General features: G+C 34.8%; 2 protein-coding genes across 2 annotated transcripts in view; both read left to right on the top strand.

Moving 5' to 3' along the window:
- Nucleotides 1-13,422, top strand: part of LOC129274243 (sushi, von Willebrand factor type A, EGF and pentraxin domain-containing protein 1-like) — a 43,377-nt gene extending 29,955 nt beyond the window's left edge. Inside the window, exons 19-26 of the mRNA XM_064108485.1 lie at nucleotides 906-1,100; nucleotides 2,546-2,740; nucleotides 4,186-4,380; nucleotides 5,826-6,020; nucleotides 8,401-8,595; nucleotides 10,977-11,171; nucleotides 12,616-12,810; nucleotides 13,385-13,422. Of these exons, the coding sequence (XP_063964555.1) occupies nucleotides 906-1,100; nucleotides 2,546-2,740; nucleotides 4,186-4,380; nucleotides 5,826-6,020; nucleotides 8,401-8,595; nucleotides 10,977-11,171; nucleotides 12,616-12,810; nucleotides 13,385-13,422 (1,403 nt within the window). The remainder of the gene's footprint in view (nucleotides 1-905; nucleotides 1,101-2,545; nucleotides 2,741-4,185; nucleotides 4,381-5,825; nucleotides 6,021-8,400; nucleotides 8,596-10,976; nucleotides 11,172-12,615; nucleotides 12,811-13,384) is intronic.
- The window catches only part of LOC129274247 (uncharacterized), a 169,005-nt gene that overhangs the window by 80,571 nt on the left and 67,551 nt on the right, over nucleotides 1-20,883 (top strand). The window contains exons 27-29 of the mRNA XM_064108955.1: nucleotides 15,192-15,386; nucleotides 16,292-16,318; nucleotides 19,169-19,488. Coding sequence (XP_063965025.1) covers nucleotides 15,192-15,386; nucleotides 16,292-16,318; nucleotides 19,169-19,488 — 542 coding nt within the window. The remainder of the gene's footprint in view (nucleotides 1-15,191; nucleotides 15,387-16,291; nucleotides 16,319-19,168; nucleotides 19,489-20,883) is intronic.

The raw sequence follows: 20,883 nt of genomic DNA, 5'->3' as shown, positions 1-20,883 counted from the left end.
AGTCTGTTCGTAAATCTGATCAACTCTTTGTCATCAGCCATGAAGGCAGCGGCCTCCTTGTCTTTATCTCCCTAGTTCTTTATGTTCTTACTTTTTGCTTGGAAAATGCCTCCTCTCGGCTGGATCTGTGCTGGTCTGGTATAGATCAAGTATATGCATCCTAGTTATTGAAATAAATCATGAAAATACTTACCTGATTTTCTTATATATGAGATAACTGGATACATCAACTTGAGTCCATCTCACCGGCCCCTCTCCTTGAGTGGCAACATGCATGTCTCAGTGTCATGGGCTTAATTCAAGGAAGATGGAGATCGTGGCTTAATGATCTCTGTAGTATAACGCACAGGGAGATGACGCGCTAGCGCAAGGAATTCTGGGTCCTTTTGTTTCTGTTTGATTAGCAAAAACTAGCATAGGTCAAGTAGATGTATCCAGCTAACTTGTCAATAAGAAAATAAGGTAAGTATTATCATGTTTGCGGGGGATCTTGTTCTAAGCTTATTTACGCATATTTGAATGACAATGATGTGATTAGATCATAGATCACAAAGGCTTTATTTAAAAAAATTTGATTTTAGGTGTGTCATACATTCTTTATCTGTCAAGGATTGAGGCATAAAGTTTTACTGCGTGCAGTTATTATTAAATTAGTTATTAAAAGCTTGATTTCTAATTACTGTTAGTTATAATCTATACCTATACTCTATAAAACCCTTGTAAACAATTGTATTTGAGTATATTCCATTATAAATTAACCCCTTTGTGGCACTTATTTTTTCCTATTCTTAACTTTGTTTAGAACCTGCAAAATGCTTTTTGCACAATTTTTTATTTAGATGACACTCACATGCCTAAGAATTCTGTTCAAATCACTAAACTTGTCCTCTTTACTTCTATTATAGAAATCACCTGTTCAATACCTGAATCGCTTCCATCAAACCTAAATACCGATGATACTGACTGCGAGGGTGGGGACTCCATTACTATCAACCAACAATGTTCTTATTATTGTGATGATGGACATAATCTTGCTGGATCTGATACGGTAACTTGTCAGGAGGATTCAACTCTTTCTGGTGAATTACCTACGTGTGAGGGTAAGTATGAAGAAATGACTAGTAAGAAAGATTTTTTTTATCTTATCGATGCTAGTTGTGGTAACTAAAATGAATCTGAACATAAATCCGAGAAAGTGACCTCTATAGTGTTTTGATGTATTAAAATATGAAATATGCTAAATGATTATGGAAAAGAGGTGAAGTGTTAATTGAATTCTTTATCATCCATTAAAATTCAAATGTAGCATCTAGCACACTCTGTCAGTAATGTTTTGTTATTGAAAATATCTCTTTGATTACTTTTCAAATTTATTGATTGGATAATAGAAAGCTACAAAGAAAGATTATGATATACTGAAATTTGTATACCCCTACTAAACTGCCAAACAAAGTTTTAAGGGGTCATGTAGGAATGAGCATGCAGTTGGATTGTCATGAAACTTGGCAAACACATTGGTGCGTAGTCTGCTTTATTCCCACACCTTCGTCGTTGTCAAGAACCAAATGATCGCGTCTTCCTTTCTGAAGATAAAGTTTGGTGTCCTGTCCGGGCTTTGAAATGGTATCTCGATTGGACAAAGTCTGTTCGTAAATCTGATCAACTCTTTGTCATCAGCCATTAAGGCAGCGGCCTCCTTGTCTTTATCTCCCTAGTTCTTTATGTTCTTACTTTTTGCTTGGAAAATGCCTCCTCTCGGCTGGATCTGTGCTGGTCTAGCATAGATCAAGTATATGCATCCTAGTTATTGAAATAAATCATGAAAATACTTACCTGATTTTCTTATATATGAGATAACTGGATACATCAACTTGAGTCCATCTCACCGGCCCCTCTCCTTGAGTGGCAACATGCATGTCTCAGTGTCATGTGCTTAATTCAAGGAAGATGGAGATCGTGGCTTAATGATCTCTGTAGTATAACGCACAGGGAGATGACGCGCTAGCGCAAGGAATTCTGGGTCCTTTTGTTTCTGTTTGATTAGCAAAAACTAGCATAGGTCAAGTAGATGTATCCAGCTAACTCGTCAATAAGAAAATAAGGTAAGTATTATCATGTTTGCGGGGGATCTTGTTCTAAGCTTATTTACGCATATTTGAATGACAATGATGTGATTAGATCATAGATCACAACGGCTTTATTTTAAAAATTTGGATTTTAGGTGTGTCATACATTCTTTATCTGTCAAGGATTGAGGCGTAAAGTTTTACTGCGTGCAGTTAATATTAAATTAGTTATTAAAAGCTTGATTTCTAATAACTGTTTGTTATAATCTATACCTATACTCTATAAAACCCTTGTAAACAATTGTATTTGAGTATATTCCATTATAAATTAACCCCTTTGTGGCACTTATTTTTTCCTATTCTTAACTTTGTTTAGAACCTGCAAAATGCTTTTTGCACAATATTTTATTTAGATGACACTCACATGCCTAAGAATTCTGTTCAAATCACTAAACTTGTCCTCTTTACTTCTATTATAGAAATCACCTGTTCAATACCTGAATCGCTTCCATCAAACCTAAATACCGATGATACTGACTGCGAGGGTGGGGACTCCATTGCTATCAACCAACAATGTTCTTATTATTGTGATGATGGACATAATCTTGCTGGATCTGATACGGTAACTTGTCAGGAGGATTCAACTCTTTCTGGTGAATTACCTACGTGTGAGGGTAAGTATGAAGAAATGACTAGTAAGAAAGATTTTTTTTATCTTATCGATGCTAGTTGTGGTAACTAAAATGAATCTGAACATAAATCCGAGAAAGTGACCTCTATAGTGTTTTGATGTATTAAAATATGAAATGTGCTAAATGATTATGGAAAAGAGGTGAAGTGTTAATTGAATTCTTTATCATCCATTAAAATTCAAATGTAGCATCTAGCACACTCTGTCAGTAATGTTTTGTTATTGAAAATATCTCTTTGATTACTTTTCAAATTTATTGATTGGATAATAGAAAGCTACAAAGAAAGATTATGATATACTGAAATTTGTATACCCCTACTAAACTGCCAAACAAAGTTTTAAGGGGTCATGTAGGAATGAGCATGCAGTTGGATTGTCATGAAACTTGGCAAACACATTGGTGCGTAGTCTGCTTTATTCCCACACCTTCGTCGTTGTCAAGAACCAAATGATCGCGTCTTCCTTTCTGAAGATAAAGTTTGGTGTCCTGTCCGGGCTTTGAAATGGTATCTCGATTGGACAAAGTCTGTTCGTAAATCTGATCAACTCTTTGTCATCAGCCATTAAGGCAGCGGCCTCCTTGTCTTTATCTCCCTAGTTCTTTATGTTCTTACTTTTTGCTTGGAAAATGCCTCCTCTCGGCTGGATCTGTGCTGGTCTAGCATAGATCAAGTATATGCATCCTAGTTATTGAAATAAATCATGAAAATACTTACCTGATTTTCTTATATATGAGATAACTGGATACATCAACTTGAGTCCATCTCACCGGCCCCTCTCCTTGAGTGGCAACATGCATGTCTCAGTGTCATGTGCTTAATTCAAGGAAGATGGAGATCGTGGCTTAATGATCTCTGTAGTATAACGCACAGGGAGATGACGCGCTAGCGCAAGGAATTCTGGGTCCTTTTGTTTCTGTTTGATTAGCAAAAACTAGCATAGGTCAAGTAGATGTATCCAGCTAACTCGTCAATAAGAAAATAAGGTAAGTATTATCATGTTTGCGGGGGATCTTGTTCTAAGCTTATTTACGCATATTTGAATGACAATGATGTGATTAGATCATAGATCACAACGGCTTTATTTTAAAAATTTGGATTTTAGGTGTGTCATACATTCTTTATCTGTCAAGGATTGAGGCGTAAAGTTTTACTGCGTGCAGTTAATATTAAATTAGTTATTAAAAGCTTGATTTCTAATAACTGTTTGTTATAATCTATACCTATACTCTATAAAACCCTTGTAAACAATTGTATTTGAGTATATTCCATTATAAATTAACCCCTTTGTGGCACTTATTTTTTCCTATTCTTAACTTTGTTTAGAACCTGCAAAATGCTTTTTGCACAATATTTTATTTAGATGACACTCACATGCCTAAGAATTCTGTTCAAATCACTAAACTTGTCCTCTTTACTTCTATTATAGAAATCACCTGTTCAATACCTGAATCGCTTCCATCAAACCTAAATACCGATGATACTGACTGCGAGGGTGGGGACTCCATTGCTATCAACCAACAATGTTCTTATTATTGTGATGATGGACATAATCTTGCTGGATCTGATACGGTAACTTGTCAGGAGGATTCAACTCTTTCTGGTGAATTACCTACGTGTGAGGGTAAGTATGAAGAAATGACTAGTAAGAAAGATTTTTTTTATCTTATCGATGCTAGTTGTGGTAACTAAAATGAATCTGAACATAAATCCGAGAAAGTGACCTCTATAGTGTTTTGATGTATTAAAATATGAAATGTGCTAAATGATTATGGAAAAGAGGTGAAGTGTTAATTGAATTCTTTATCATCCATTAAAATTCAAATGTAGCATCTAGCACACTCTGTCAGTAATGTTTTGTTATTGAAAATATCTCTTTGATTACTTTTCAAATTTATTGATTGGATAATAGAAAGCTACAAAGAAAGATTATGATATACTGAAATTTGTATACCCCTACTAAACTGCCAAACAAAGTTTTAAGGGGTCATGTAGGAATGAGCATGCAGTTGGATTGTCATGAAACTTGGCAAACACATTGGTGCGTAGTCTGCTTTATTCCCACACCTTCGTCGTTGTCAAGAACCAAATGATCGCGTCTTCCTTTCTGAAGATAAAGTTTGGTGTCCTGTCCGGGCTTTGAAATGGTATCTCGATTGGACAAAGTCTGTTCGTAAATCTGATCAACTCTTTGTCATCAGCCATTAAGGCAGCGGCCTCCTTGTCTTTATCTCCCTAGTTCTTTATGTTCTTACTTTTTGCTTGGAAAATGCCTCCTCTCGGCTGGATCTGTGCTGGTCTAGCATAGATCAAGTATATGCATCCTAGTTATTGAAATAAATCATGAAAATACTTACCTGATTTTCTTATATATGAGATAACTGGATACATCAACTTGAGTCCATCTCACCGGCCCCTCTCCTTGAGTGGCAACATGCATGTCTCAGTGTCATGTGCTTAATTCAAGGAAGATGGAGATCGTGGCTTAATGATCTCTGTAGTATAACGCACAGGGAGATGACGCGCTAGCGCAAGGAATTCTGGGTCCTTTTGTTTCTGTTTGATTAGCAAAAACTAGCATAGGTCAAGTAGATGTATCCAGCTAACTCGTCAATAAGAAAATAAGGTAAGTATTATCATGTTTGCGGGGGATCTTGTTCTAAGCTTATTTACGCATATTTGAATGACAATGATGTGATTAGATCATAGATCACAACGGCTTTATTTTAAAAATTTGGATTTTAGGTGTGTCATACATTCTTTATCTGTCAAGGATTAAGGCGTAAAGTTTTACTGCGTGCAGTTAATATTAAATTAGTTATTAAAAGCTTGATTTCTAATAACTGTTTGTTATAATCTATACCTATACTCTATAAAACCCTTGTAAACAATTGTATTTGAGTATATTCCATTATAAATTAACCCCTTTGTGGCACTTATTTTTTCCTATTCTTAACTTTGTTTAGAACCTGCAAAATGCTTTTTGCACAATTTTTTATTTAGATGACACTCACATGCCTAAGAATTCTGTTCAAATCACTAAACTTGTCCTCTTTACTTCTATTATAGAAATCACCTGTTCAATACCTGAATCGCTTCCATCAAACCTAAATACCGATGATACTGACTGCGAGGGTGGGGACTCCATTGCTATCAACCAACAATGTTCTTATTATTGTGATGATGGACATAATCTTGCTGGATCTGATACGGTAACTTGTCAGGAGGATTCAACTCTTTCTGGTGAATTACCTACGTGTGAGGGTAAGTATGAAGAAATGACTAGTAAGAAAGATTTTTTGTATCTTATCGATGCAAGTTGTGGTAACTAAAATGAATCTGAACATAATCCGAGAAAGTGACCTCTATAGTGTTTGGATGTATTAAAATATGAAATGTGCTAAATGATTATGGAAAAGAGGTGAAGTATTAATTGAATTCTTTATCATCCATTAAAATTCAAATGTAGCATCTAGCACACTGTCAGTAATGTTTTGTTATTTAAAATATCTCTTTGATCACTTTTCAAATTTATTGATTGGACAATAGAAAGCTACAAAGAAAGATTATGATATACTGAAATTTGTATACCACTACTAAACTGCCAAACAAAGTTTTAAGGGGTCATGTAGGAATGAGCATGCAGTTGGATTGTCATGAAACTTGGTAAACACATTGGTGCGTAGTCTGCTTTATTCCCACACCTTCGTCATTGTCAAGAACCAAAATATCGCGTCTTCCTTTCTGAAGATAAAGTTTGGTGTCCTGTCTGGGCTTTGAAATGATATCTCGATTGGACAAAGTCTGTTCGTAAATCTGATCAACTCTTTGTCATCAGCCATGAAGGCAGCGGCCTCCTTGTCTTTATCTCCCTAGTTCTTTATGTTCTTACTTTTTGCTTGGAAAATGCCTCCTCTCGGCTGGATCTGTGCTGGTCTTGCATAGATCAAGTATATGTATCCTAGTTATTGAAATAAATCATGAAAATACTTACCTGTTTTCTTATTTATGAGATAACTGGATACATCAACTTGAGTCCATCTCACCGGCCCCTCTCCTTGCGTGGCAACATGCATGTCTCAGTGTCACGGGCTTAATTCAAGGAAGATGGAAATCGTAGCTTAAGGACGTTCCACAGTTATGTTTGTGCGCATTATGATCTGCGCATAGTTTACACTCTGCGCGCTGACATCACAATTGATGAACAGGTGACTAATTAGCTGCGGGTATGAGCTGATTTTTCTCATCTTCTGCACTTTAACTGCAGATCCGATGCGTTATTTCATGAAGCTTAAAAATTGAATTATTCCATGGACCATTAAAAAAAAATTCTCTACAATTTCAAAATACTTTACTCTGCAGTGCTGCCAAGAATCACGAATATTACCCCGAGTTTAAATAAATGGTAGAGTGGTTTTGATTTTTTCTTCACTTAGATACAAAGCATTCGGCGCATTTTTGGTGTTTTAAAAAGCACATTTGCTCTGATAAAAATGCTGATAGTTTAAAAACAAGCTCATGAACCCCTAGTTTTTAATGTTTGTACCTCTTAGTTATACCTTCCTCTACAACTCTGCAAATTTTGGTGAAAATGACATGGATTTTGAATAAAGTGCAGCATTTATTGTACGTTTGTAGATTGTTACTGAAATTTCAATTTATTTAGATTGGGATTTTGTTATCTTTTACGCCATTTTTAAGAACTGACAGTGCTGTTAAACTAAAAATTGCAAACAAATAGGACTATAAATAGATTCTCCATTCTAATTATACAATTATTAACTCTCTTGCAAAATTTGATGACTTTTTCACCTATTTTGACTGGATAATAGAGGTTTAAACTCATTGTAGTAATTTTGGGCGGTCTAAAAATGCCAAATTCTTTTGAATGCGCAATTCTTAAGAACATTAATTTGGGTGAACTTTGAAGCTCTGTAGCAAAAAATCAAGCAAATGGACCTATGTTGATTTTTGCATATTTCGAATATTAACGTTTTAAAGTATCTATGTGCAAAGTTTGGTGAAAATGACATGGATTTCACTTTAACTATGGAACGTCCTTAATGATCTCTGTAGTATAACGCACAGGGAGATGACGCGCTAGCGCAAGGAATTCTGGGTCCTTTTGTTTCTGTTTGATTAGCAAAAACTAGCATAGGTCAAGTAGATGTATCCAGCTAACTCGTCAATAAGAAAATAAGGTAAGTATTATCATGTTTGCGGGGGATCTTGTTCTAAGCTTATTTACGCATATTTGAATGACAATGATGTGATTAGATCATAGATCACAACGGCTTTATTTTAAAAATTTGGATTTTAGGTGTGTCATACATTCTTTATCTGTCAAGGATTGAGGCGTAAAGTTTTACTGCGTGCAGTTAATATTAAATTAGTTATTAAAAGCTTGATTTCTAATAACTGTTTGTTATAATCTATACCTATACTCTATAAAACCCTTGTAAACAATTGTATTTGAGTATATTCCATTATAAATTAACCCCTTTGTGGCACTTATTTTTTCCTATTCTTAACTTTGTTTAGAACCTGCAAAATGCTTTTTGCACAATTTTTTATTTAGATGACACTCACATGCCTAAGAATTCTGTTCAAATCACTAAACTTGTCCTCTTTACTTCTATTATAGAAATCACCTGTTCAATACCTGAATCGCTTCCATCAAACCTAAATACCGATGATACTGACTGCGAGGGTGGGGACTCCATTGCTATCAACCAACAATGTTCTTATTATTGTGATGATGGACATAATCTTGCTGGATCTGATACGGTAACTTGTCAGGAGGATTCAACTCTTTCTGGTGAATTACCTACGTGTGAGGGTAAGTATGAAGAAATGACTAGTAAGAAAGATTTTTTGTATCTTATCGATGCTAGTTGTGGTAACTAAAATGAATCTGAACATAATCCGAGAAAGTGACCTCTATAGTGTTTGGATGTATTAAAATATGAAATGTGCTAAATGATTATGGAAAAGAGGTGAAGTATTAATTGAATTCTTTATCATCCATTAAAATTCAAATGTAGCATCTAGCACACTGTCAGTAATGTTTTGTTATTTAAAATATCTCTTTGATCACTTTTCAAATTTATTGATTGGACAATAGAAAGCTACAAAGAAAGATTATGATATACTGAAATTTGTATACCACTACTAAACTGCCAAACAAAGTTTTAAGGGGTCATGTAGGAATGAGCATGCAGTTGGATTGTCATGAAACTTGGTAAACACATTGGTGCGTAGTCTGCTTTATTCCCACACCTTCGTCATTGTCAAGAACCAAAATATCGCGTCTTCCTTTCTGAAGATAAAGTTTGGTGTCCTGTCTGGGCTTTGAAATGGTATCTCGATTGGACAAAGTCTGTTCGTAAATCTGATCAACTCTTTGTCATCAGCCATGAAGGCAGCGGCCTCCTTGTCTTTATCTCCATAGTTCTTTATGTTCTTACTTTTTGCTTGGAAAATGCCTCCTCTCGGCTGGATCTGTGCTGGTCTAGCATAGATCAAGTATATGTATCCTAGTTATTGAAATAAATCATGAAAATACTTACCTGTTATCTTATTTATGAGATAACTGGATACATCAACTTGAGTCCATCTCACCGGCCCCTCTCCTTGCGTGGCAACATGCATGTCTCAGTGTCACGGGCTTAATTCAAGGAAGATGGAAATCGTAGCTTAAGGACGTTCCACAGTTATGTTTGTGCGCATTATGATCTGCGCATAGTTTACACTCTGCGCGCTGACATCACAATTGATGAACAGGTGACTAATTAGCTGCGGGTATGAGCTGATTTTTCTCATCTTCTGCACTTTAACTGCAGATCCGATGCGTTATTTCATGAAGCTTAAAAATTGAATTATTCCATGGACCATTAGAAAAAAATTCTCTACAATTTCAAAATACTTTACTCTGCAGTGCTGCCAAGAATCACGAATATTACCCCGAGTTTAAATAAATGGTAGAGTGGTTTTGATTTTTTTCTTCACTTAGATACAAAGCATTCGGCGCATTTTTGGTGTTTTAAAAAGCACATTTGCTCTGATAAAAATGCTGATAGTTTAAAAACAAGCTCATGAACCCCTAGTTTTTAATGTTTGTACCTCTTAGTTATACCTTCCTCTACAACTCTGCAAATTTTGGTGAAAATGACATGGATTTTGAATAAAGTGCAGCATTTATTGTACGTTTGTAGATTGTTACTGAAATTTCAATTTATTTAGATTGGGATTTTGTTATCTTTTACGCCATTTTTAAGAACTGACAGTGCTGTTAAACTAAAAATTGCAAACAAATAGCACTATAAATAGATTCTCCATTCTAATTATACAATTATTAACTCTCTTGCAAAATTTGATGACTTTTTCACGTATTTTGACTGAATAATAGAGGTTTAAACTCATTGTAGTAATTTTGGGCGGTCTAAAAATGCCAAATTCTTTTGAATGCGCAATTCTTAAGAACATTAATTTGGGTGAACTTTGAAGCTCTGTAGCAAAAAATCAAGCAAATGGACCTATGTTGATTTTTGCATATTTCGAATATTAACATTTTAAAGTATCTATGTGCAAAGTTTGGTGAAAATGACATGGATTTCACTTTAACTATGGAACGTCCTTAATGATCTCTGTAGTATAACGCACAGGGAGATGACGCGCTAGCGCAAGGAATTCTGGGTCCTTTTGTTTCTGTTTGATTAGCAAAAACTAGCATAGGTCAAGTAGATGTATCCAGCTAACTCGTCAATAAGAAAATATGGTAAGTATTATCATGTTTGCGGAGGATCTCGTTCTAAGTTTATTTACGCATATTTGAATGACAATGATGTGATTAGATCATAGATCACACAGGCCTTATTCTAAAAATTTGGATTTTAGGTGTGTCATACATTCTTAATCTGTCAAGGATTGAGGCATAAAGTTTTACTGCGTGCAGTTAATATTAAATTAGTTATTAAAAGCTTGATTTCTAATTACTGTTAGTTATAATCTATACCTATACTCTATAAAACCCTTGTAAACAATTGTATTTGAGTATATTCCATTATAAATTAACCCCTTTGTGGCACTTATTTTTTCCTATTCTTAACTTTGTTTAGAACCTGCAAAATGCTTTTTGCACAATTTTTTATTTAGATGACACTCACATGCCTAAGAATTCTGTTCAAATCACTAAACTTGTCCTCTTTACTTCTATTATAGAAATCACCTGTTCAATACCTGAATCGCTTCCATCAAACCTAAATACCGATGATACTGACTGCGAGGGTGGGGACTCCATTACTATCAACCAACAATGTACTTATTATTGTGATGATGGACATAATCTTGCTGGATCTGATACGGTAACTTGTCAGGAGGATTCAACTCTTTCTGGTGAATTACCTACGTGTGAGGGTAAGTATGAAGAAATGACTAGTAAGAAAGATTTTTTGTATCTTATCGATGCTAGTTGTGGTAACTAAAATGAATCTGAACATAAATCCGAGAAAGTGACCTCTATAGTGTTTTGATGTATTAAAATATGAAATGTGCTAAATGATTATGGAAAAGAGGTGAAGTGTTAATTGAATTCTTTATCATCCATTAAAATTCAAATGTAGCATCTAGCACACTCTGTCAGTAATGTTTTGTTATTGAAAATATCTCTTTGATTACTTTTCAAATTTATTGATTGGATAATAGAAAGCTACAAAGAAAGATTATGATATACTGAAATTTGTATACCCCTACTAAACTGCCAAACAAAGTTTTAAGGGGTCATGTAGGAATGAGCATGCAGTTGGATTGTCATGAAACTTGGCAATCACATTGGTGCGTAGTCTGCTTTATTCCCACACCTTCGTCATTGTCAAGAACCAAATGATCGCGTCTTCCTTTCTGAAGATAAAGTTTGGTGTCCTGTCCGGGCTTTGAAATGGTATCTCGATTGGACAAAGTCTGTTCGTAAATCTGATCAACTCTTTGTCATCAGCCATGAAGGCAGCGGCCTCCTTGTCTTTATCTCCCTAGTTCTTTATGTTCTTACTTTTTGCTTGGAAAATGCCTCCTCTCGGCTGGATCTGTGCTGGTCTAGCATAGATCAAGTATATGCATCCTAGTTATTGAAATAAATCATGAAAATACTTACCTGATTTTCTTATTTATGAGATAACTGGATACATCACTTGAGTCCATCTCACCGGCCCCTCTCCTTGAGTGGCAATATGCATGTCTCAGTGTCACGGGCTTAATTCAAGGAAGATGGAGATCGTAGCTTAATGATCTCTGTAGTATAACGCACAGGGAGATGACGCGCTAGCGCAAGGAATTCTGGGTCCTTTTGTTTCTGTTTGATTAGCAAAAACTAGCATAGGTCAAGTAGATGTATCCAGCTAACTCGTCAATAAGAAAATAAGGTAAGTATTATCATGTTTGCGGGGGATCTTGTTCTAAGCTTATTTACGCATATTTGAATGACAATGATGTGATTAGATCATAGATCACAAAGGCTTTATTTAAAAAATTTGGATTTTAGGTGTGTCATACATTCTTTATCTGTCAAGGATTGAGGCATAAAGTTTTACTGCGTGCAGTTAATATTAAATTAGTTATTAAAAGCTTGATTTCTAATAACTGTTAGTTATAATCTATACCTATACTCTATAAAACCCTTGTAAACAATTGTATGTGAGTATATTCCATTATAAATTAACCCCTTTGTGGCACTTATTTTTTCCTATTCTTAACTTTGTTTAGAACCTGCAAAATGCTTTTTGCACAATTTTTTATTTAGATGACACTCACATGCCTAAGAATTCTGTTCAAATCACTAAACTTGTCCTCTTTACTTCTATTATAGAAATCACCTGTTCAATACCTGAATCGCTTCCATCAAACCTAAATACCGATGATACTGACTGCGAGGGTGGGGACTCCATTGCTATCAACCAACAATGTTCTTATTATTGTGATGATGGACATAATCTTGCTGGATCTGATACGGTAACTTGTCAGGAGGATTCAACTCTTTCTGGTGAATTACCTACGTGTGAGGGTAAGTATGAAGAAATGACTAGTAAGAAAGATTTTTTGTATCTTATCGATGCTAGTTGTGGTAACTAAAATGAATCTGAACATAATCCGAGAAAGTGACCTCTATAGTGTTTGGATGTATTAAAATATGAAATGTGCTAAATGATTATGGAAAAGAGGTGAAGTGTTAATTGAATTCTTTATCATCCATTAAAATTCAAATGTAGCATCTAGCACACTGTCAGTAATGTTTTGTTATTGAAAATATCTCTTTGATCACTTTTCAAATTTATTGATTGGATAATAGAAAGCTACAAAGAAAGATTATGATATACTGAAATTTGTATACCACTACTAAACTGCCAAACAAAGTTTTAAGGGGTCATGTAGGAATGAGCATGCAGTTGGATTGTCATGAAACTTGGCAAACACATTGGTGCGTAGTCTGCTTTATTCCCACACCTTCGTCATTGTCAAGAACCAAAATATCGCGTCTTCCTTTCTGAAGATAAAGTTTGGTGTCCTGTCTGGGCTTTGAAATGGTATCTCGATTGGACAAAGTCTGTTCGTAAATCTGATCAACTCTTTGTCATCAGCCATGAAGGCAGCGGCCTCCTTGTCTTTATCTCCCTAGTTCTTTATGTTCTTACTTTTTGCTTGGAAAATGCCTCCTCTCGGCTGGATCTGTGTTGGTCTAGCATAGATCAAGTATATGTATCCTAGTTATTGAAAGAAATCATGAAAATACTTACCTGATTTTCTTATTTATGAGATAACTGGATACATCAACTTGAGTCCATCTCACCGGCCCCTCTCCTTGCGTGGCAACATGCATGTCTCAGTGTCACGGGCTTAATTCAAGGAAGATGGAAATCGTAGCTTAAGGACGTTCCACAGTTATGTTTGTGCGCATTATGATCTGCGCATAGTTTACACTCTGCGCGCTCACATCACAATTGATGAACAGGTGACTAATTAGCTGCGGGTATGAGCTGATTTTTCTCATCTTCTGCACTTTAACTGCAGATCCGATGCGTTATTTCATGAAGCTTAAAAATTGAATTATTCCATGGACCATTAAAAAAAAATTCTCTACAATTTCAAAATACTTTACTCTGCAGTGCTGCCAAGAATCACGAATATTACCCCGAGTTTAAATAAATGGTAGAGTGGTTTTGATTTTTTCTTCACTTAGATACAAAGCATTCGGCGCATTTTTGGTGTTTTAAAAAGCACATTTGCTCTGATAAAAATGCTGATAGTTTAAAAACAAGCTCATGAACCCCTAGTTTTTAATGTTTGTACCTCTTAGTTATACCTTCCTCTACAACTCTGCAAATTTTGGTGAAAATGACATGGATTTTGAATAAAGTGCAGCATTTATTGTACGTTTGTAGATTGTTACTGAAATTTCAATTTATTTAGATTGGGATTTTGTTATCTTTTACGCCATTTTTAAGAACTGACAGTGCTGTTAAACTAAAAATTGCAAACAAATAGCACTATAAATAGATTCTCCATTCTAATTATACAATTATTAACTCTCTTGCGAAATTTGATGACTTTTTCACGTATTTTGACTGAATAATAGAGGTTTAAACTCATTGTAGTAATTTTGGGCGGTCTAAAAATGCCAAATTCTTTTGAATGCGCAATTCTTAAGAACATCAATTTGGGTGAACTTTGAAGCTCTGTAGCAAAAAATCAAGCAAATGGACCTATGTTAATTTTTGCATATTTCGAATATTAACGTTTTAAAGTATCTATGTGCAAAGTTTGGTGAAAATGACATGGATTTCACTTTAACTATGGAACGTCCTTAATGATCTCTGTAGTATAACGCACAGGGAGATGACGCGCTAGCGCAAGGAATTCTGGGTCCTTTTGTTTCTGTTTGATTAGCAAAAACTAGCATAGGTCAAGTAGATGTATCCAGCTAACTCGTCAATAAGAAAATAAGGTAAGTATTATCATGTTTGCGGAGGATCTCGTTCTAAGTTTATTTACGCATATTTGAATGACAATGATGTGATTAGATCATAGATCACAAAGGCTTTATTTAAAAAATTTGGATTTTAGGTGTGTCATACATTCTTTATCTGTCAAGGATTGAGGCATGAAGTTTTACTGCGTGCAGTTAATATTAAATTAGTTATTAAAAGCTTGATTTCTAATTACTGTTAGTAATAATCTATACCTATACTCTATAAAACCCTTGTAAACAATTGTATTTGAGTATATTCCATTATAAATTAACCCCTTTGTGGCACTTATTTTTTACTATTCTTAACTTTGTTTAGAACCTGCAAAATGCTTTTTGCACAATTTTCTATTTTCATGACACTCACATGCCTAAGAATTCTGTTCAAATCACTAAACTTGTCCTCTTTACTTCTATTATAGAAATCACCTGTTCAATACCCGAATCGCTTCCATCAAACCTAAATACCAATGATACTGACTGCGAGGGTGGGGACTCCATTAATATCGACCAACAATGTACTTATTATTGTGATGATGGACATAATCTTGCTGGATCTGATACGGTAACTTGTCAGCAAGATTCATCTCTTTCTGGTGACTTACCTACGTGTGAGGGTAAGTATGAAGAGATGACTAGTAAGAAAGATTTTTTTATCTTATAGATGCTTGTTGTGGTAGCTAAAATGAATCTGAACATAATCCAAGAAAGTGGCCACCTTAGTGCTTGTATGTATTAAAATATAAAATGTGCCAAATGATTCTGGAAAAAAAAGGATGAAGTGTTAATTAAATTCTTTATCATCCATTAAAATTCAAGTTTAGCATCTAGGGCACTCTCTCAGTAATGTTTTCTTATTGAAAATGTATCTTTGATCACTTCAAATTTAGGGATTGGGTAATAGAAAGGTACAAAAAAAAATTATTACATACTGAAATTTGTATACCCCTGCTAAATTGCCAAAGTTTTAAGGTGCCATGTAGGAATCAGCATGCAGTTGGAATTGTCATGAAATTTTGCACACACATTGGCACGGAGTCTGCTTGATTCCCACACCTTCGTCATTGTCAAGAACCAATCGGTCCTGTCTGGTTCTGTGGAGTCCTACTTGCTCCCATTTCAGACTTTTATTTCCTTTCTGCATTGGTGTTCTGTCCGGGCTTTGAAATATGTATCTCTAGTAGACAAAGTGTGTTTATAAATCTGATCAACTCTTTGTCATTGGCCCTTATGGCAGCGGCCTCCGTGTCTTCATCTCCCTACATGTAGTTCTTTGTGTACTTACTTTTTTCTTGGACATGCCTCCCCATGGCTGAATCTGTGCTGTTCCAGTATATATCAAGTAGATTAGCATAAAACCCTATTGCAATGACCTAACCCTTCATCTTAGTTAGAATTAAGCCCAAAGCAATCATTGTTGCAGGAGCAAATGTTTATTCATCCACACCACACCCTCATACTCACCAGGATACTCTACACCCAACTTTGATTTTGTTGCTATTCTATTGTTTTTTCTCAATAGTTGACCAGACTGGCCATACAGATGTGGGTAAGTTCAGGGTTCAATTCTCTGGATAATATATCTTCTCAAACACAATTTTTTGTTGTTGATATATATCCTTTTTCAGTCAATTTTGGAGGGAGAAGGGCTGACAGCCTTAACTTGTCAATTTGCTACAATGTTATTCAGCACTGTTTAATCCCCTTTTTAGCTCATCAAGCCTGAAGGGCCAGATGAGCTTATGCCATGGCGTGGCCTCTGTTGTCCATCGTCTGTCGTCCGTCCACAATTTCAAAATGATTCTTCTTTGTCATTTCAAGTTCGATTTTAATTCTGTTTGCTTTATATATGACAGCACTAGGTGGAGGATTCAAAACAAGACTTATTAAATATGCTTATTTATGCGCATATTTCAAAATTCACAAAAAATGCTTCTTCTTTATTTGTGGACCGAATTTGATTTTTTTTGCTTCCATCTGGTAGACCTTCATGAGATTCACCAAATTTGTTCACAGAATTTTGACTAGAAAATTTTGTTTGCTAATTTATGCATATTTTTAAAAATTCACATAAAATGCTGCTTCTTCTTTATTTGTTGACCGATTTTGATTTTTTTTGCTTCCATCAGGAAGAGCTTCATGAGGTTCTCCAAACTTCTACACAGAATATTGAAATTTTGAGTAGAAAATTATTTATGCTTATTTATGCAAAATTTATTCATAAATCACATAAAATGCTTCTTTATTTGTTGACTGATCTTGATTTTTCATCTTTCATCTGGTAGAGCAGCATGAGGTTCTCCAAACTTGTACACAGAATTTTGAAATTTTGGCTAGAAAATTATTTATGGTAGTTTATGCAAAATTTATTCAGAATCACAAATAAATACTTCTTCTTTATTTGTTGACCAATTTTGATTTTTTTTCATCCATCTGGTATAGCTACATGAGGTCACCAAACCTCCATACCGAATTTTGTAATTTTCACTAGAAAATTGTTTATGCTAATTTATGCAAAATTTATTCATAAATCACAAGAAACACTCCTTCATTTGTTGATCAATTTCAGTTTTGTTTGCGTTGTATGATAGCTCTAGATAGGGATACTAAATTTCTACACAGAACTTTGAAACTCATTAAATATGCTAATTTATGCATATTTTTCAAAACTCACAAAAAATGCTTCTTATTCATTTGTTGACTAATTTTGAATTTTTTTTTCTTCCATCTGAGAGCCTCATGAGGTTCACCAAGGTTCTACACGGAATTTAGAAATTTTGACTAGAAAATTATTTATACTGATTCATATAAAATTTATTCATAAATCACAAAAAATGCTTCTTTTCTGTCATTTCTTCATCAATTTCAATTCTGTTTCCTCAATTCATATCGCTAATATAATTCACTACAATGTCAACTGGGCTGAAATTAAAAATTGTGTTAAATTTTGTTGCGAGATGCCGGATAAGCTCAACATCATTGATGTGCTAGTTTGTAGAGGAGAGCATTCTCTTGATAGTAATAATGTATTAGGTAGTTATTAATTATACTAATTTAAACATAAACCTTACATATTGCCAATTCATAAAATGAGTTCCTAGAATGCTAACTTTTGGTGTAAATATTCTTAATTATTAATTTCTTGGGTATGTTATATTGTTATAGGTATGTGTATTTTTATTATATTTTGTCTTTCTTTGGGGTTTTTGCCAAATATGTTTGCAAACCGTTTTGAAGCATTACAATACGAAAATCAGTTAATTTCAGCTATAAAATAATAGTGAAGAATAATAATAATTTTCTGAATAGATTTAGGAAAATCCAACTGCACTTACTTTGTATAAGAAATCATTTTTTGTTTGCAATATTTAGGCTACCAAAAAAGATGTATGGGTTCAGAACTGTGTATCAGGCTTTTGTAAATATGGTTTCAAAAGATGGGGGAGTTTTTAATGATTTAAAAGGTCAGTGGTTAAAGAAATTCATGCAGCGGTTTGGTCATGCGGAAAATGCTGAAATGACAATTTCTACAAAGCCGGTTAGAATTTTAAAAGATTTGAATGAAAAGAGAAAAATCAAACTAGGATAAAAGTAAAAATTTCATAAAAAACAAATGTAAGATAAGAAAATTTTATTGTTTTAAATTTTTTCTTAATGTTATAACATGCAGTTTCACATCCTCTTCAGTGTGCACATGAGGAAACTGATGATGAAATATCTTACTTTTCTGTATTTCAATGCAAATAGGGCCTATGTGATAATAATAATAGCTGGATTTATAAAGTGCTTTTTGCCTGAGGATACAAAGCGCTGCTATTATTACCCCGGCTTTAGCTCGAGCTACCATCACTGGTGCTCAGTGCATGCAAGGAATTACTCCTGCCGGGTATCCATTCACCTCACCTGGGTCGAGTGCAGCACAGTGTGGATAGATTTCTTGCTGAAGTAAAACATGCCATGGCTAGGATTCGAACCTACGACCCTATGTTTCAAAGGCGAGAGTCAGACCCACTAGACCACGACGCACCCACATAGTTGCCACTGCTGCAAGTTGTTTTTATAAAGATGCTTCCTCATTTTGAAAATCTGCAAAACAGGAGTTTTCTATATTTTAATTAGTGAAATGCAAAGGAAATAGTGAATCAGTGACATCATCAACTGTCTCTTTTGCTTTATCACTCTATTGCGCATATCGTTGTTTTGGGGAAAAATAAGTATGACTTTAAAATGCTGTCTCCATAATACCTCACATCTGATTTTGATGAGATTTTCAGCAATATACCTGTTAGATTTTTCTGTATGTATTCAAATCCATTCTTTGTTGGGGTGTACCTGTTATTTGAAGAAACCACTAATATGACTTAATGGATAAATAAGTAGTTTCTTTCTTTTATTACAGCATGTGATAAAGTGCGAACCCCTCCTGGAACAGCACTTTTTAATGCCGGTGATATTGATGAATCCAACGTCTATGCCTCTTCGGTACATTTCTCGTCAAATCATGGCATCGAGCAGTTACCCCTCGTAGATGATGATCCTCTGGCTTGGTGCGCATACCCTGGTGATGTTCATGTATCAGTCACCATCGATTTTGGAAAAGTGAAAAAAGTCACAGGGCTTGTCCTACGAGGGAATGATTTTGAAGGTGACACTTATGATTCATGGGTCGAGGAGCTCCAGTTGGAGTATTATGAAGATGGACATTTGCATGAATTGATTGTAAGTAAACAAATCATCTTTGTTTGGAAATACCCTGGTGATATTGTTTGCAACTCTTCCTTAGGCTTTACTCATGCTTTCATGTAAACTGAGTTCAAACAAATTTAATTGAATGGAATTGAGGAATGTGTCAAAATTTCGTCCAATTTTATTTTTTTGCTGACTCCAAGTACGATTCCCATGGGCCTATATTCAACAGATTGCGGTTATTTGGGACAGATTTTGGGCTCCAAGTGACCAAAATGTTGCTTTAGCAAATTTGATCTTTTGCGCTATGTGTATGCATGCATGCTGAAATACAATTACAATTCACTTAGGTACTTTACAAGTTCTCAAGTAAAAATGATAGGTGTTTTTGCCATATCTGCACCACCAGTCTGGTCGCACCTCAATATGTTCCTTGCTTTTAAAGATCTCATCTTTTCAAACAAAGGTGACACTAGGTGTTTGAGCATTTGCTTGTGTAGCCCGAAAATTCTGGAATAGTTTACCCCTGTAAGTCAGGAAACCACCATCTGTAAATGACTACATCAACAAGCATATCAGATGTCTTGTAGAGAATATATACTTTGTTGAATAGTTTCTGAGCTCTATAAATCTATGTTATTATCTTCAAATAACATGCTGCTCTAAGTGAGTGCGTTGGGTCAAATTAATGCATGCTATAACTTTAGAAATTGTGCATCATGGCTTTGGAATATTCTGAACTTTAATCAAATGAGCTCATTTGAACTATTGCACGGGAGAGAGCTGCATGTTATTTATTTCATAAAATTATAATTATTGTATTAATTTGAACCGTTGCACGGGAGAGAGCTGCATGTCATTTATTTCATAAAATGAGATGTAGGGATCCTTGCCGTTTGATAACTCAAATGGAATCTACATATAAGCGCTAGTATAGATGTAAGTTTCAACAATCCCAATCCTAATTTGCTGGTCTAGTTACTTATACTAACATAAATACTGGTAACATTTAAACTTGATGAATAAAAATACAAAAAGCAAATTTTTGTAGGCCTATTAGACTTTCTAGATGTTCACACAGCATCAAAAATTTAGGAGCAGTAGCCATTCTACTGAAATAAATGTGCAGTACAGTATATTAAGTGTATTAAAATAATAGATTGGAAATCATAGCCTTGAAGAGTTACATTTTGTAACACTCTTTGATCTACAGGCACAGTAATGAAGCACAAAATGAAAATGACTTGAGCTAGTAGCAAAGGGCAGAGTAACACATCTTCTGTGACCAGCCACACCAAAACCAACAATAAGTTTCCAAGAATCAATTTATAGATTTTTATTGAGTTCTAAAAAGCACATCCGAAGCTTTAAAATGATATATATCTTGTCAAAATTGATCAACAAGAAACTGCACAAGAACTTGATTGA

This window comes from Lytechinus pictus, chromosome 13 (assembly GCF_037042905.1).
Source record: "Lytechinus pictus isolate F3 Inbred chromosome 13, Lp3.0, whole genome shotgun sequence".
Taxonomy (NCBI): Eukaryota; Metazoa; Echinodermata; class Echinoidea; order Temnopleuroida; family Toxopneustidae; genus Lytechinus; species Lytechinus pictus.
This window is presented reverse-complemented; position numbering and strand designations above follow the sequence as displayed.